This window comes from Botryllus schlosseri, chromosome 12 (assembly GCF_051294905.1).
Source record: "Botryllus schlosseri isolate E-star chromosome 12, Bs_hap1, whole genome shotgun sequence".
In the NCBI taxonomy this organism is placed as follows: Eukaryota; Metazoa; Chordata; class Ascidiacea; order Stolidobranchia; family Styelidae; genus Botryllus; species Botryllus schlosseri.
The window spans coordinates 764,497-783,367 of NC_137247.1; the positions used below are offsets into that span (position 1 = coordinate 764,497).

An 18,871-nucleotide genomic window follows, 5' to 3' on the forward strand; every position below is an offset into this window, starting at 1 on the left:
TGCATCTTTCTTTTTGTTCCCTCACAATAAAAATGAGTTCTACTACAAACTAATGCAGTCAAAAGAAGACTATATTGGTCAAATATAAAAATTACAAAATCCAATATGCAGCACTATTTCGTATATCACAATGACAAGATTGCAGTCACCTTTTATGGAGAAAGTGCAACTTGAGTTCAGATTATTCTCAGACAGAATATTAATTCCAGTGTTATTACAACAGTATCGATATAGTCGTGCAGGAATGATACATGTATCATTTATCACTTGTAAATTGGGAGACAAGGACGCTTTGGGGCTGGCAGCGCTAATTTATAAATTACAATGACGAGATTCAAAGCAGCAGTTATGGGAATAGTCCCGAGATTATACTCACGGAAGAGATTCAAAGAAGCAATTATGGTTGAAGTTCAGATTATTCTCAGGTAAGATATGCTAACAGACTTGTACTAACTACTGGATTCTGAAAATATGCAACAAGGACCAGAACTACTCACTTCAAAATCTAGAACTAGAACTTGCTTTTCTAAATCCAGAACCAGAATTACTCGCGTTTTTAAATGTTGAGCTAAAACTACTCAAAAAACTGTTGTTGATGGTCAACGAACCAAATGGGGTAGTTTGTAGTCTGTATGCTTAAGTTCGGATTATTTTCAAGAAGCAGAATCCACATGAATTCCTGTATTAATTGAGTTACAAAGGGATCGTCAACTATAGGAATGGTATATGTAGCTATGGCAGACTACGGCTCTTTTGCAGCACTAATTTGTACATCGTAATGACGAGATTTGGAAGCAGCAGTTACGGAGAAAATGCGACTAAGTCCCGATTTACTCTCAAGAAACAAGACACAGTATCTAAAATAATACCGCTCCACCTACAGCAGCGTTGAATTAGTCATGGAAAAATCATATCAACTGTAGCAGGGATATGCCACTAGCAGTCCAAATGCAGAATGACATGACATTTGTGTGCCTGTAAATTAACGTACTTCATGAGAGTTAAAACGGTCATAAGCAAATTTCAAATTGATGTATGTGCATCTTTGCTAATAATAGTTGAGTATCCCTGAACTGTAGGAATGATACATGCGACTATGACGGGCAAGTACTCTTTAGAACTTGATTGGGATGTTCTGCTTCTGGAATTCAGCGAGTCTTTTCTCCTCCTGAAAACAAATTTTGAGGACCCATTGAGCTTTCTAAAATCGTCATCGACCCAGAATGTAATTACGACATGTCACTCGAAACAAAGTATTGGAAAATGAAATGTGACGAGAAATTCGCCGCTCCACTTTTGACATTACACTTGTCGAAGCCTAAGTTTCTGCAAGGCAGAGGTAGTTGCAGTAGTCAGTTGGCACTCCAGTAGAAGTAGCAATTTATAAGTAAGTTAACAATGAAGTATTCAAGGCCTACTTTGGCTAAAAAAACTGTCAAGAAGAAGTAGTCTGAACTATAACCACTTTTAGTTAAAGTAGATAAAGTATGATTTAAGTAGGTAGAATTACTCAAGTCTATTTTGCCTCCTTGCACTAATTTCTCATGTGAATATGATTTTAGACCACTTATAAATCCACTTTTTACGCAAAATTAGGTCTATATTACTGACTACTCCCTACTACCATGTTACGTCTCGAACCTTGTCACTTCTAATGGCGGACACTGACATATTTTTCAAAGTATGAGATTGAAGAGAAATATATATGGCAGACCAGAACCACTGCTCTACAAGACAACGAATAGAATCAAGAACTCGAGAAAGGCGTAAATAGTTCCGTAAATTCTCCGGGATTCGACGAGCTACTACCAGGCTCCATCATGCCCATCATATTCTCCTGCCCGTGATACCCTTCCACTGGGAATATCTCCGTGGGCTGGGCATACACGGCATGCTGAGATGCCGGGTACCTATCCGCTAGTGCTTGTGTGTATTCTGTCTCGTTGTGCGCCACCCATCCTTGTGTGACGGGGTTAAATTGAGGCACGTGTCCTGGGGTGAAGGCTAATGCCGGTGGTGGGTAATTAAGCGTAGCTGTTGGAGATCTAACATCAGGCGATCTTTCGGTCGAACTGATCGAAAACGATGCTTCTCTACTGTAGACTTTATGCTCTGGAAGATTAGATGCTTCGCGACTTTGCTTGATCATTGAGAAATTCGAGACGATACATTCGATTTCATTGTTGTAGGGATTTTGGAACGCGTGTGAAGCGATCCGAAACCAGACTTGATCACCGGTTTTACTCAACAAACGCACCATGACGCTAAAAATCTGCCCTTTCATCAGCACCACTTGTTTAAAGCTTTCCATGAATTTATCCACGTCTTCGGGATAACAGATGTCTTGTGGACGTTTTCCTAACAATTCCGCCGGCTGATATCCCAAAATGCCTACGATGCGCTTGTCGATATACGTGAACACATTCTCCAAATCTTGTTTAGTCACAAATTCAAAATGTTCACATAGTGATGAGAGTTCGCCGTAGGATGGTTCTGTAGTAGCATGCAGTCGAGCTATGCCCAGCAAACAATATTCACCTCCTACCGGATTTTGAGTAGTCAATTCATCCATTAAACCACTTGAGTTATCACTAAATCCACCAGAAGGCCACAAGCGAATGTAACCAGTCACACGTATCATCGCGTAAACATCTTCGCCATTTGATTCAACATGCCCACGCTGATATCGCGGTGCTGCATTAGATACTTGCGCTTTCCCGCATTTCATTCTAACTACAAAACCCTTTCGCGAGCCATCACTCGGTAACGCTGATACAGGAGGCGGACTCGTTTCTTTTTTAACGAATCTTAACTTGTTATCAAAGCTCACTCCATCAATGGTTAGCTGTTCTTGGACTTTAGGCACATCTTGAGGGTGTATTAAATCGTAAAACAGATGCCCGCTCCAATCCGAATGAGCCTGCTGTAGTACTGTGGTTACCGTGTCAGAAACATACAAAACTCTCGCGTTCTCGCATGAAACTACAAACAAAAATCCGTCCATCGATTCTAAAACCAAGTGCTTCAACTCTTGATCGGTTAGAAACGCAGGCTTGTCGATACCAGAGCCAGCCATGACGCCACGGAGCTGTTTCATGTGACATACGGCCATCCGTAGTATCGTTAGTTTATCGGGCTTTCGAGCTAGAGCACTGCAACTTGGCACCATGTCAGATAACTCGGTAATGTAGGTAGTCATCTTGTTGCGTCTGCGACGCTCGATTTCGGAGTGATTTTCACGAGCAAATCGTTCCTTCTCTGCTTGAGACATTGCGTCGCTTGCTTAAGAGCAGAAATTATATAAAGAGAGTCTCGGATGTAAAGAACTTCAATACGAGATTGAATAATATATTAGCATTGAAATAGGCCCGAATATCGTCAGCAACTAGTAGATGAATTGGACAACTAGAAAATTTTCTGCTTTTCCAAATTAGATTAGAATTAGAACAAATGATTTTGCAAAAACATGGAAATTGACTACAAATCGGACTTTAAAAGAAATACAACAAAAATCAAGTTCATTTCATATCAAGTCAGAGTTCATAAGCATGAGAATGGCAAATGTCTGTATACTAGGACTCTTCAAAAATGACTTTTTTCTCAAATCACACTGGCTACTTGATAAAATTGTTAGGTTACCTAATTTAAGCCTACACACAAAATTTGGTTTAATTCCAACCAGTAGCCGCATTGCTACAGGAGAAGAAAGTTTCTATAAAAATAAATTACAAAAAATTTGAAACTTTTCTGTTCACCCCATAAAAGTGTTACGTTGTCTATAGAAATGATGTTCACCAAATTTGGCTCAATTCCAACCAGTGGAAGCGGAGTTATCGCCGTCGAAAAATTTGGATTATGAATAAAATAGTATTTACGGTGACCAATTCTTTAATTATTTATTACAATGGTGCCCACCGTAAATACTAAATTTTATTCAAATCCAAATTTTTTGATGGCAATAACTCCGCTTGTACTGGTTGGAACTCAACCAAATTTGGTGAACATCATTTCAATAGACAACCTAACACTTCCATGAGGTGACCAGAAAATTTTCAAATTTTTTGTTATTTATTTTTATATAATAAATAAAAACTTTCTTCTCCTGTAGCAATGCGGCTACGAGTTGGAATTGAACCAAATTCAGTGTGTAGGCTTAAATTAGGTAACCTAACAATTTTATCGAGTAGCTAGTGCGATTTGAGAAAAATAGTCATTTTTGAAGAGCCCTGCTGTACACCAAGCAAGCTTGGCTTGTTTTGCAATATAGCACTACAAATCTCCAGTGCATATTTCAGGAAAAACAAATTTTAGATTAGAATTATCTAGCTGTCCAAGTCTGCTAGTAGAGAATAGAAAATAACATTGATTATCGACAATCGTATCACCGAATATGACGTCACTGGCATGAAAAAATTTGAATATTTGATACGAACATTCAATATACAACATTATAATGTGCGAAAAATTATCGAGACAACATATTTCGCTATGTCGTTCATCCTTCATTTATGCCTCTTGGACTCGACTTATATCAAAACTCTCCAACCTAGTTTTTATAAACAGGTTTGTGTCGGATCTAAAACCAGTACATAGAGCCAACTGTTCGGCTCAATTATTCGCATTCTCGTGCCTGCTACGTCATATTTAGTGATAAGATTGTTGATATACAATGTTCTTTCCAGTTCTCTACTTGGTGGCAGACCAGTGTCAGCCGAAAACATTTCGGTATATTCCAATATGAATATAATATTAAATTAAAGTAGATTTTCATATCTCTGGTACAACAAAGCTACACCAATTCGCAACTATGCGATACAAGTGCTGCACAGCGTCTGATAAACAGCGGATCGATCACAACCTTCCTGTTTCCTTTCACTCACAGCACGAGCTTCCTGACAAACACAATTCTATTTCGAGATCTCACCCGCACGACGTCAGATTGCAGAGAAATCTGGTTCAAAGCATTCGAAGTGCTTCCTGGAGGTACGGAACTTAAATATACAATTGAAAAATATATTCGTATGGAAATAAACCCGAGTGTTTTCGAATGACGATTACCCTTTACAAGTGTCAGATGAAAACATTCCTGTTATTTCAATATGAATATATTATCCAATGGTGCGTTCCAAAGCAAACGAACTACTTTGATAAGAACCGAAACACCTCAGTGGATTAGCTTGTGAAAATGGTTTTTAAAATTATAATTTTCAAAATTTCAGGATCCTGGCCCTCTCCTGTAGTGGTTGATAGTGAGATGACTGCTTTTGTTGATGACAAATAACTAATTTATTACTTGCCAAATTTGAAAAGCAGAGGTGGTCAAATAGTCAGCATTCCTACTCAAGTAGACACAATGTCATGAATTTACATTCAAATACAAGAAGTAGTGATTTGTAAAATGTGCCAAAACTAATTCAAGTAGCAGTTGAAGATGGAAGGTGTGACAACTGCTCAAGTAGTTTCACGAAGTAGTTTTGGTCGAAAGGCCGCACATTTTTAACAACCAATCAGAGTTGCCTCTTTTCGTAAAGGCGCGATGCATCTTTGCGAGACACGCATAACCACTGATTGTAACCATACAAAAACTCGAGTAGGCTACTCCGAAAAAGTACAATCACTTTACAAAATCTATTGGAGTGCTCCAAAAAGCACAAGTACTTTGTTATTGACCGCCTCTGTTGAAAAGTGACAAGTTTATAGGCTTTGAAGAAAGTTCAGTGAAAGGGGTTTAAGAGTAAAGATGATACATATCAGCTCTATAAATCCTTTGTTGCGGACCAAATCTGCTGTGAGATCATCAAACAACTACAACTACCGTATATTCTACATACACAACTAGAACTTGAACTAACGACCGTTAAAAATCCACAACTAAGCAACTAAAACAGAGCTGACTAGATTCAATTCAGAAGCAGCACATTCCTTTTCATTTGATCAGAATCGAAGTTTTCCATACAAACATCATTATGAGCTTGAAACGAGAAGGGTGTTGACCCCCAAACCCACCTTCTGACAAAGATAATGTTTGTAGGGATTTGACCGTCAACTAACTAAATTGGTAGTTTGTACAAGTCTGGAGATAATTGTCAAAGGTCACGATAATCCAGTAATACTACCCAGTTCCGGAATCATCATCAGAAAGTTCAACTTCATTCTCCGAAGACTCCACATTATCATCCCCAACAAGTTCCAAATCGCAATCCTTTACTTCTTCAGACTTGGCCGATTCAATATCATCATCTTTATCAATATCTTCTTCCGTGACATCACACTTATCGTGAAAATCTTGCTCTGCGTCCGTCGAGTCATTTTCCGCCATTTCGCTATTACTCTCATCTTCCGAAAATGCATCACAATTACTTTCCGGCGATGTTTGGTCGTTGGTTGGCTTTGTTATTGACTCGAGCTGATTTGGAGCGATGAAAGAGAGAGAGAGAGAAACAAGAATTAAAGAAAATATAGAGCAAAGGTAAGAGAAGAGTTGACAGTGTACGTTACGGATGTTCAATAACACCATAATTTTTCAAAATTTAGAGGATAGCAGGGTTGGGCAAAATCGTTTTCGTAGACGACTCAATAATTTCATGGGGGTTGACAGTAAAATTTGAAAAATTTACCTATTTTTTTATATTGAATTCAAAAATTTCAATTTGCTCTGCGGCCGCTTCTACTGGTTGGCATCGAGCCAAATTTGTTGAGCAGCGTTTTTTAAAGCAACCTAACGATCAGTGAATCCCCGGAATCCGGGAAATCAAATTTAGCATGCAGTAGCAAAGCTGTTGAAGTAGAAAACTTTCTATTTAAAAAAATAGTATTTACGATGGGAAATTTTATAATAATGATGGATTTCCCACTGTTAGAACTACTTATTTTCAAATTCAAAATCTTGAACTCTAATAACTTCGCATCTACAGACTGGAACTGACCCGAATCTGTTATGTATAGTTTTTTTTAGACAACCGAATAATTTCATGGGGTAGCCAGCAAAATTTGCCAATTGAAATTATTTTCGTGCAACCTCAGATGTACGTTCTTGAAAGTATTTGTTTAGTAAGAATCGAGAAAAAGAAAGACAGCAACATTTCCTAGAATGTCACCAATGAAGGGTAGACGTCTGGAAAGCTATCCAGTGACAGCGCGTCTGGCAATGATCATGGAAAGATAATAATGGTATGTGACATAGATTCACAATCCCAAGGAAGGTACAGGCTGAGATAAGTCTTCATGTAGGCCTGTTCTAACAGACATGGACAACTAGACGATTTTAGTTGTATAATTAGACCATTCATAATATCCCAGTAATCGAATTCCTATCTAATTGGTGAAATGTTTTTATGCTCTCAATTGATTTCTAATCTAATTTCTGGTTTCCCTGAAAATGCTACTGGAGAACTGTGAAAAACCAGCCAAGCTCGATGTTCAGACGTTTGCCATTCGCATGCTTATGAAAATCAGCTCTGATTTCATATCAAATGAGCGTGATTTTTGTTGTATTCAATTCAATTTCCAAGTTTTTGTGGATTCAGTATGCCTCATTCTAACTCTAATCAAATCTGGAAAAGAAGTGTAGCAATAATTCTAATTCCGATTTAATTTGGAAAAGTTGACTGATTTCTATTAGTTTTCAATACAACATCCATTGTAGCAGTATATTTATTAAACTCGAAGACTTTTCGGGTGCCTCTTTTCAAGAGTTATCGGCACACTAAAGGGATTTAATCAGATTTAAAAGCAAAAGCAAAAAAGTCAAACTCTGTGTCAAACATAGATTCATTGTACTTTTCAAATCTACAACAACGCTACCACTTCTCTGAGAGCTGTTCGGTCAGAGGGATTGAGCAAATCGCAAGAGAACAGAGTCACTCAAGCATACAAAACAGAACTTCAAAATCTTGAAGCTGCCGAAAACACAAATACTGTGACATCTCAATAAAAATGCTACCTGTGGTGTGGGGCAGACTTTGAAAAACGTATGGACTAGTTGCATCTCGTTGGCATTGAAGAACATCTCGTAGTCCTGAATATGGAGAAAGGGTTATGAGGCAAGGTTCGTTGCCATTGCATTAGGACTGGGGGAAATCGATTCTGAATCAATATTAGGCTTCGAGCCGAGTAGGCTATCACTTGTATGAAATTCATAAAAATATGAAAGATGTGAAAAGTTGATATCATGGAGGTTTATGTGGCCACAAATAATATAATGCTAGTTCTGTGTGAATTGGAGTTAACCTTTATCAAAATACATCAGCCCAAGCTTTGTCTACAGAAGCAGTTCGAGTACCATCTCGAAATAAAGATATTAGTATATTGCAATCATGACTCATTTCATTGCATTTTGTGACAATGCCGTGAGTTAATCACGGCTTCACAGATATGTCATTTTCAGTAACGTTTGTAGCTTGGTACTACATGTTTCGTATGCTGCGTTACGACCACTCAAGATTTACAGTAGTATCAAAACTATAATTATCATTGATGTGTCATTTCAGTACTAAAAAAATCATCTCTTAATGCATCACTCGAATCATTAGAACTAATACTTGAATCATTGCCCCCCCCCCCTATTTAGGACTTGCTCACCCCACAATATACATCATCATTGAACACTTGAGGAGGGATAAAGGTCTTTCCGCTGGCTTCGTTCTCCTTTTTGATATCTTCTGGTATCTTGCTTCGCATCACCTATAGTTAAATTGAGAATTCAAATTGATTGCATTCGTACGGACTTGGATTTTTAAAACTAGCAACTAGAACTGGAACTAAAGACCTTTACAAATCTGTAACTAAGTAGCTAAAACGCAATCACCTAAAAAATGACAATACGAATTCCTAAATTGCAAATGAGTGAAGAAATATTGGAGATAGATTCTGCATTTCAAAAGGACGGAATTTCAAGTTTCAAATGGGAGCAGTCCCCACCCCTCAAATCCACTCCCTGGCTACGCCACTGTTAGTGATTCTGAGCTAGCAATGACTGGAACACCATCACACGACAGAACACCGGTATCAAGATTTTCCCAAACAACAGTACATGTTTTTAGTTGTTGTTCTACCACTAACTAATTTTTTAAATGCACAACTACAGCTTAGAACTATATAACTATTCAATTTCAAAATGCATAACCCTATATGGAATCTCGGTTCATTTTTTGAAATAAATCCTGCGTGATGAGAGCTTTTCTGTATAGAATAATAGAGCAAATAAACAGAAAATCCTGCGTGACGTTGCCATCAATTCCATTCCGGTGCATAACTAGAACTCGACGATTTAGTAGTTAGCTGCGCATAAACTAACTGGCTTGGTAGTTTGTATAGAAAGTCTGATTTCCAATGATTATCCTGGAAGAAAATAACTCACATCTTTTGCGTCCGTATGAACGCACAGGTCGATTTCTTCAAACTCAATTTTGTGCAGAACAAGATAATCGATGATGGCTTTCTGCTTGTTTCTTACCTATAAATTGTATACAATTGAATAATAGATTCGTATCGAATAAACCCGTATTTTGGGCCGCATCCAACACTCGTCAGGGGTAGTCGTCAGAAACTAGCAGAGAATTGAAAGGAGCATTTCATATCATCATCATTAAAAACTTACGATAATCGTACATACTGGTACAGGTCATTGGTCGGACCCAGTGAAAAAACTTTGGATCTGTATATCATAAAGAGACAAATAACATTCTATATTTCACTTTGTCGGCGATGCTACTGATGTTGCAAAATATGTGCAATTTCTGTTCTCGAATAAACAATACCGTACCGACGGTATGCTGGGTATAGGCTATAGGTCCACGCAGACCCAGACCTTATCAAATAGTTACGAACGGATATTCCGTGTAACAACATTAAATAGTTAGTATTCATGTAAGTATACCCAAAAACTAATCAGCTTACCGCTGGATTCCCAGATGCAGACGATGTGTAAACTACCACCACCATTCTTTCGTGCAAATATTCTCACAACACAATCACACTTAACTCAAAGTACAAACATATTCGCTGCTCAGCTGCGGCTTAAAAACAAGGTTAAACAATCGCTCAACCGTGGATCCTCAGAGCCGCTGAACTTTCAGTACCGGTATTTTCTGTAGCATAAAGATTCGGATTCCAGTATAGAGATTGTACAATCTCTATAATTCCAGTCCTGCGGCCACACGTCATAACTCTTAACCACCAAAGTGTCCAAGGGAGGGTTAAAGGCGTTTTTAGCCCTCTTCCACTCACTGCTTGTCCACTGTGATGCTATATGATATATTTCCCATCATTGCTGTGATGTGATCAGAGTTAATCAAGTCGTCATTTCAGTGAACCTCAAAATGTGATATTCATTACGTAACTATATTGAAACTATAAATTACCAACCTACTTAATTACCTAATCTATCAACCCGAAGCTTTTCGAGCTGACACTCTTCATAGAGGCAATCGTCAGCGCTGAGCAATGATAATTGGCGCAGAGCGTCCTGGTTTTAATATATTTACCAAATAAATATTAAATGGTCTCTTGAAAGTGTGATAACAAATAAACACACGAGAGACATTCTGATTCCGAGTTCAATGATTTTTAGTGCACAATATTTAGTACCGATTTTTCGGGGTAGGCTTACGTTACTTATCGATATGCTATAGTATTTTACCTATTTCCTCTCGTTATATGCTAACTTCATCTTGATAATGGCATCATCATGATATTTGAGCGTGACTTTTGGTCTCCACCCGTGGAGTTACCGAGTTTCTCGTGTGTACATTCTAGCGCTATTGTGTCTTTCACCATAGCAACGGCTTCACAATCTTTACCGAGCTGAATCGCGATCGCGCTCGATGTCGAGTTAGAATAATTCTCGCAATATATCGAATATACCTACCGAAGAAACAAAAATGAGCGTACGTACTTATAACCCATCCGTAAGAGTGGGAAACTGGAACGAAGATGTCTGCTTGGAAGAGGATTTACTGAAAGATTACCTCGACAAACGAGAGAGGGGCGAATTACTAATCCAGAAAACCCACAACCTCATGAATAAAATCCTAAAAAAGATGACCTTGACCGTGTCCACCGACGGATTTCTTCACTTCGGAGACTCCATCATGTTAATTAATCCCGGCCAAGAAGATATCCCGAAATCAATGCAACTCATTGACGCTCCACAGCCCCCAACAGCTCTCAGCATCAATATGAACGAATATAAGATGCACAACGCCAAACAGGTTGAAGGCCCGTGCGATTTATCCTGCTCACAGAGATTAGACCCGTGCGCTAGGAATGTTTTTGTGATTACTAGTGTTGACGGGACGGAAAATGGTCAAGTCCTGCGTTTTGGACAACCTTTCGCTATTGCTACTACATCAGGATATGGTGGCTCTCTGAAACTGTTCAGCGATCATGTCAGGTTCAATCTAAACGCGAAGAAGTCTCGGAAACAAATACTGCAACTCGTGGAAGACACAAATTACTTGACTACATGGCAAGTTGAAGTTCTGGATCCAAGGATTAGGCTTGAATATGAAGGACTACCAGTCCCATCTAATGTCAAAGTTGTGATCAAACACAATAAAACAGGTCACGATCTGTCTATAGAACCAGAGTTCTCGCTTCGAACGCACTTTGGACGGGAGTCGGAAGTTGCTGCTCACACACATTTAGATTCGCACAAGGCAGAGACTTTTAAAAATCATTGGGTTTTTGTTAACGGCAATCCGAGTGACATCGACACGACACACTTCAACAGACCGATACCACAACCATCTGGAGCTCCCATAGCGGAAGAGGAAAAAGTTCCAGAAGCTTCTTAGCTTATATTAAGTGCCTACCATCTATGATTAAATATATTGTACAGTAATAAAAATATTTAAATGCATAGTGAGATGTGGTGGTGGTCTTTGTGTACGGTACGGATGCCATGTCAAACTTTACTAAAGATTTTTCAACCCTAATGGTGGATGACTTTTGAAATATCTACTGTGCCTTGCAGACTGCGGGATAATTGTAGTTGTCTAATTAGAGCAAAATAAGGGTAGTCTAATTTGCGAAATGTTTCTATGCTCTCAATTCTAATCTCTGGTATTCCTGAAAATGCTACAGAACTGTACAGTCAGAAACATGCCCAGCTTGGTGTACAGAAATTTGCCAGTGAACTATGTTTTGACATCAGCTGAATTGGATATTTCTCTTTATCATGGAATCAAATTCAATTTCGAATTTTGTAGAGCTACCGTCGTGAGTATTACAGTAAAATATTTGTGTAAATATACCCCTGACAGAATACTAGGACTGCGGCACTTGCTATACGAAGAGTCCATGCAGACAAAAACAGACAAATCGAGCGTATAAGCATATATTTCAGTATGCAAGTTCATCCAAAATAGGTACACAATAAAAAATACACTGCCGCAAATTTTACAGAAGATATAATAATATGAAGATAGCACCAATATAGGTAATAATAAAGTATCGGGCGGATATGAAGTAGAGAGAAGCACTATTACCAGGCATGAAAGTACATCACACGTAGGTTCAGTTGTGCAATAACTGCAAATGTCGATACCGGTATCAATAAAAACGATTTTTCTGTTACTCCAGTAGTTGGTACAAGTGTCAATGCCAGATCACAATTTTTCAGAACAATATGTTAAAAATAATGAAACCTTGCATCTGGTAAACCAGGAAAAACAGTGTTAAAAGATCAATTCCACCAAGTAGAATAAAACGTTTTGTGAAAATTGTTGCTCTGGCTTCACAGCCGCACATGCATTCAACGTTTGAAAGATAAATAAACAAACTAATCAATATACAGTTATAATGACGGAACTCTAAGGCCGATGGACCACGGACGGAACATAAAAACTATATATTTGTATCACATTGTCAATAGTACCGGACACATTGTAAGAGCAAAAGAAAAATATCAGTGCGAATTGAATATACAGACTTGGTGGGTCTGTCCCACCGCAAAATGGGCGACGGAGGATCGGGCAGAAGGGGTCAGTAACGAGGTGCTTCTACTCTTTCCCAGTAACCAAGTAAATTTTAGCTACATATAATACACAAGTGGTCATTTTTTCAGATTACTTTTACATGAATTTTTTATACAAAATTACTTACATTTTACAATCTGGATTTTGTAAAGTAGAAAGTCGTTTTAGGATATAATAGCATCACTTTGCAAAATGGCCCTATATTATTGTAACTGAATAACAAACTTTCTTCTTCAAATTTCACTGGCTAATTAATAACTAAAGAATTTTCAACTGCCCCCGTCGCAACTATATTTTCAAATCCAGAATTTTGTAACCCAATAACTTCGCTTCTACTGGCCGGAATGATACCAAATTTGCTGCACATCGTTGTTTTAGACAAGTTGAGAATTTCGTGGGGTTGACAGTAAAATTTCATGAAAAAATTTCCCAACCTAAACACACGTTGGAATCGAGCCAAATTTTGTGTGAAGAGTTTTTTAGCCAATCTAATAGAGAGGTTTCAGAGTATCTCTGGCATACAAACATCACTGTGATGATCAGTAATAGAAAATAACATAACAATATAAAAATATATCTTCATCAAAACACGCAAAGTAAGTGCATAACCCGCACGACAAATTTCATTGTGGGCAAAACACAATTTGGAAATGATTGCTGGCAGTTACGTCATGAATAGAGCCCAGCCGATTATTATCGAATTGATATCAGACTTTCAAAGAAGTATCGGTGTCGGCCATGAGGTAAAAAAATGACTCGAGACTCAGACAGACATTTTATTGTAATTTCGAAGAATAGTAGAGTAACCACACTATTGGGATTTCGTCTATTGGTACTGGTACTTGAAAAGGTGATTAGAAACTGCTAAAAGTGAGGAAAATTACCTATATTTGGAATGCGAACCATTCAATATAACCAAACAGTTATAAAAAGTAAGTTAGGAAGACTTTACTGGAAACTGAGCATTCAACACAAAGACTCGAGTCATAATACCATGACTCGGATTCGACCCTCTGCTCGCTGACTTGGACTCGGATTAGACTCGGTGGTGAGTTGAAAATGACTCTACATGACTCGAGTCAAAACTATAAGTCAGATTGACTTGTGACTCCTAACCTTGTGACTTGGTTGCAACCCTGGTTATTGGTTCAGAATTTGATATTGGACTGGCTGTGCTTGTGAGAGACCTCACTATAACGAAGTCCCTTTTTGATCTTGGCTGCCTGATTTCGCAGAACCCAAGTGCGGGTAAGGTTTGTATATTGTGAAATCGGAAGACTTCGGCTCTTTATAATGTCCCGTGTGCCTCTTGGGGGCTACATTACCCCACATCAACTTTTTTCTAGCCCCCCCGTTCACGGCTTGACTAGACACTGTGCCACAGTCGCTGGAACTCGTGGACTCGGCAATTTCAGGATTACGAAGCGATAACGCGGGGGAACTTTGAACGCTGGCATTTTGCAGTTCAATCGTTTTAGGGGCAGTTTTGACGGGCAAAGGTTTAGCGTCGTAATTTGTGTATAAAAGCAGTAGAGGTTGATAACGTCCTTTCACAAATTTACGAGCTAAATCTTTCCAATGTTTTCCTACGTCTGAAACCGAAGTATCATCTATCGACACCCATTTGCTGTGTTTACGATTGTAAAAAAACGCGGAATAATGCTTCCCGTAGTAGCAAACTAACGATGATAAGTGATATTCCGTACGTTGAGCTTTTTTGTCTAACACCGTATCGAACATGTCTTGAAGTTTAATAGTCGTGCTCAAAGTTTCCAGTAAGTTCCCGACACGCTCCATAGAAGGCTCGTTACTGTCCCAGTTGACTCCGATGCTGATTATGTCCGGAACATTCATGAGTGAGGTCGTTGTGACGAAATCAGAGCCGCATTTGGTGGGGCAGGCCCGCCCCGTTGAGCCTGCGGCGCGAATCAGACGTCCAAAGGTGCGTTCTGGGTCCATGGAACGGTAATGTCTTTGCCTGTCCTGAGAGAAAGAAGGTTGGTTTGAAGTATTTCTTTCTACTCTAGAATTGAGTTCAATTTCAAAGTTTTAACAAATTCAGTAATTCAATTCTAACCTAAGATGTAAAAACTGTTTCAAGTAAGCTCGGCAAAAGAGCCGAGATAAACCTGGAGGTGATCGGCAACGGAAGTAGCCTACTCTAGTACTTTCTAAGAGTACTCAAATGAGAATCATTTGAAGAAAAGCAGGAGCAGGAACTTCTAAATTGGTGCTGGGCGAAAACCCGAGTACCTGAGTGATTCATTCGATTTGGAATTGAGCATTAGGCTTCGAGACGAGTACCAATCATTATCACGTCATACAGGGTTGTAACCAAGTCACAAGTCAATCCAACTCATAGTTTTGACTCGAGTCAAGTCGAGTCATACGAAAAAGGTGACTGACGTTATACCAATGTGAATGATGTGGAACGTTCAGATATGTAGCTTTCATGCTGCCATAGAATATAATGCCAGTTAAAGGTAATTTCCTATATTTTTGAAGATGCCTTTTTCATTGCACTTCGTGGCAATGCTGTAGCTTTGTACTACATACGGCCAATCGAGGCTTCTGCAGTTGAAAATAGTATCGAAACTATCATTTTCATTGATAAATTACCGCTTAGTGGCAAGGAGTGTATTATTTCGGCACTCTCACTACTCGACAGAAATCATTACAATAAATACTGGATTGAGCTTCAAGCAATCGAATTATTGTGCCCAGTTCGACTTATAATACAAGCACTGCAGTGACAAAATGAAACATTCAATATTCCTACCTTCAATCTCTCACAGAGAGCATTAGCCGACACATAATGCACCAGTTGCGTGAAGGTGAGAGGCTCCGACGTCTCTCCGCACTGACACACCCCTTGCTCTATGACAGTCATTCCAAACTTGCGATGGGGCAGGCAGTGATCTAGACCGCAGCTGTCGTCGGTGACCGAGCGTACCAGGTGTTTGTGAATCTGTACCAGGAGGTTTTCAAAGCATTCCGCGGCATCATCCATCAGGCCAAGCTGAAACCTGTAGATCCAAACCATAAGTTGTCGAAAAATGAAACGCTCACTGACTCTGGCAAAGTTCGACACAGGCCTGTAATGGCGCGACTCAAGTCGTCGCGATTTATTTTTTGACTCGACTTGACACGAGTCATTTTTTTTAAATATCGATTTTCAAAGCGAAGTTGGTGCAAATTAAAAATTTTGCATTTGAAATAATATTATTTATGGCGGATGAATTTCCCACCGTAATAGCCTACAATTTTTTTTCAAATCAAAAATTTTCTGCTCCAATAAATTCGTTTCTACCTGTTGGAATTGAGCACAATTTGTTTGGTAGCCCTACCGTTTTTTTTAGACAACTAAACAATTTCATGAGGTTGACAAAAAACAAAAATGAAAAATTCTGATAAACTTTGAAATTTTCGAACTCTAATAGCTTTGTTTCAGCAGGTTAGAATGGACCCAAATTTGTTACAAATCGTTTTTAGGCAACTTTACAAAATTTCAGGGGGATTTCAGTAAATTTTGAAAATAATTTTTTTTATCAATTCAAAATTTTCTATCTGAAATATATAGATTCTTTTCTACAGGTTGGAATTGACGCAAATTTGGTGTGCAGCGTTTTTTTAGTCATCCTAACAATTACGTCGAATACAGTAAAATTTGAAGAAAAATGTTACTTTACTACATAGATTTCATAGATTTTTGGCGACACAAAAACTACACAAGTTAACTGCACTCTGCCACTTGCCTTTTCTGATCCAGATATATGGAAGCCAAAGATTCCCTTAGCTCGGTTGGCGGTAGCGTCTCTTTGTCGCTGTACTCGAATGTCGCAAAGAGCCGCTTCATGGCGCAAAATATACATGCCTCCTCGTCGAAACAATAATGGCCGCTCAGCCTCGCGAAATTCAAGCGAAACACATCAAGATGCCACAGGACTTGGACCGCGCTGTTTAGGAAGCAGTTGTTATCTCCCGGTTCGTTCGTCAGCCCTTTGGTCTTCACTGAATTTCTTTTGGGTGACATGTAGGATTTGCTTCTACGGAAGAAACTCATCTTGGTCACAAAGGGGTCGTTGTACAAACAGAACCTAAATTTTCTCTACCATCCTGTAAACATATCAGATCACTTAATAAGGGATACAATGACTCAGCTTTGTCTATTGACTCGACTTGAACTAGAGTCATTGCGCAATGCGCATGACTCGTGACTCAGGCAACTAAGACTGGCGTTTCATTGTAACTTTGAATACTAGTAAGTAACCACATTATTGGTATTTTGTCTATCAGCACTGGTACTTAGAAAATAAGGCCAGAAACTGTTTATAGTGAGAAAAATGAGTATAGCCTGAATGTGCATCACTCAATATCACCTAAGCAGTGTTGTAAAAAGTGTGTTGAACGTGACTTGATCTAAAACTGAACAGTGAATACAATGACTTGGACTCGAGTCTCAACACTACAACCCGGAATTGACTCGGCCGTGAATTGAAAATGACTCGATTTGAAACTGTACAAGTAAGTTTGCCTTGATCACAACCCTGCACACAATGATATAACTTAAACTTGAAGCTCAATTCATTTATTGGTCGGGCAAAATTGAGTAGACGAGTAATTGAATCCTGAATCAAGTAATGCGCTTCAAGTCGAGTATTCGTCTACCACTCACAATGACGTCACAGACTCATAACACTATGGAAAGTTCAGATAGGTTACTACAAAGAATATGATACATCACATCAATGAATATTTGGCAGTTTTTCAACTCTACCTACTGCATTGAACTTTGTGACAACACTGTGGATTGATCACAACTTCACAGATACGGTATATATGTTATTTCTACTAGATTTTAGCCACACAAATCCTGTATCCTGTGGTAGGCCCAACAACAGATTTGCACAAACTAATGGATTTTCAAAATGCGCAACTAGAACTAGAACTACTCGAAAAACAGTAGTTAGTTGACTATCAACTAACTAGATTGGTAGTTTGTAGTACAAGTCAGCCTAATAAACGATATAGAAAAATCAAAAACCACCATCAAGTAAACAACAGCCGACAGAAAATCTATCCAAGCAGTATAGCTATTTGCAAATTGAAGCTGCGAATTCAATCAAATCGATGGCTCTCAAAATCATCAAAAGTATTGATTCGGGAGACAAGTTATTGGTGTGAGTTGCAATTTCCCAAGAGGGTATTAAATTTAACTCGAATCTTTCGCATTTAAAATATCTTCACATAGTAAGGACTAGAGCGCGACCAACATATCAGATTTTTGAGCCGATACCGATGGAACTGAAACCCGATATCATCAGCCGATAGTCTAAAGATATAGCATCTAGCTTAAGACGCATTTCCAAAACCTCAGAACATTAATTAAAACAGCTTTGCAGCCATCCCTATGCTTGAACATGAAATATACTAGAAAGGCTGCATCTGAACACAGCTGAAAGCTGAGATGGTTGATTGACAATGTACATTGGCTTTTGTCTACTAATTACCCAGTTTTTTAGGTGTCATGGGATATTAATTTTTTTCCTACGTGGAAATCGCCATTCTACTTGTACGCAAGCAGAAATTCATGACGTTCCTTCTCTATGACTATTTTGACTAGTTCGCCCTATAAGCTATAAGAAATTCCCAGTCTAGCAGTCACATATACATCGAGTGACTTCATGAACATTGTTATTGACAGGGTCGCTTATAAACTGAAACTAATATGGGATTCAAAAGTTGAAGCAATGGCCTAAAAACGAATGGACGGCAATGTAACTGTTGTCTCGTTCTATGGATTATGAGATTTTTACAACACAATCTATGAACAGTTATTTCCATTGTACATATTTGCAATAAATAAGCATTGATTGCACTGTATCAACTATTGG

General features: G+C 38.6%; 4 protein-coding genes and 1 pseudogene across 6 annotated transcripts in view; 2 read left to right on the plus strand and 3 right to left on the minus strand.

Moving 5' to 3' along the window:
* The window catches only part of LOC145452008 (magnesium transporter NIPA2-like), a 71,961-nt gene that overhangs the window by 7,807 nt on the left and 45,283 nt on the right, over nt 1-18,871 (plus strand). The window lies entirely within an intron of this gene.
* On the minus strand, nt 54-10,047 carry LOC145452030 (SH3 domain-binding glutamic acid-rich-like protein 2). 2 transcript variants are annotated; one of them, XM_080330247.1, is made up of 5 exons: nt 9,898-10,047; nt 9,359-9,454; nt 8,581-8,682; nt 7,943-8,017; nt 54-1,168 (listed from the first exon to the last, which is right to left on the minus strand). In XM_080330247.1, exons 1-5 carry the CDS (start codon nt 9,940-9,942, stop codon nt 1,115-1,117), a joined length of 372 nt encoding a protein of 123 aa, XP_080186373.1. In that variant the 5' UTR covers nt 9,943-10,047; the 3' UTR covers nt 54-1,114. The 2 variants fall into 2 exon arrangements, with proteins under 2 accessions (XP_080186373.1, XP_080186372.1); XM_080330246.1 differs by lacking the exon at nt 54-1,168 and adding an exon at nt 5,263-6,406.
* LOC145452011 (aryl hydrocarbon receptor nuclear translocator pseudogene) lies at nt 1,199-3,578 on the minus strand (annotated as a pseudogene).
* Nucleotides 10,777-11,866, plus strand: LOC145452024 (cilia- and flagella-associated protein 161-like). Its single transcript, XM_080330243.1, has one exon. The coding sequence runs from the start codon at nt 10,881-10,883 to the stop codon at nt 11,793-11,795; it is 915 nt and encodes a 304-aa protein (XP_080186369.1). The 5' UTR covers nt 10,777-10,880; the 3' UTR covers nt 11,796-11,866.
* On the minus strand, nt 12,326-17,855 carry LOC145452016 (ubiquitin carboxyl-terminal hydrolase 54-like). The gene is made up of 3 exons (XM_080330236.1): nt 16,733-17,855; nt 15,757-16,003; nt 12,326-14,960 (listed from the first exon to the last, which is right to left on the minus strand). Exons 1-3 carry the CDS (start codon nt 17,038-17,040, stop codon nt 14,169-14,171), a joined length of 1,347 nt encoding a protein of 448 aa, XP_080186362.1. The 5' UTR covers nt 17,041-17,855; the 3' UTR covers nt 12,326-14,168.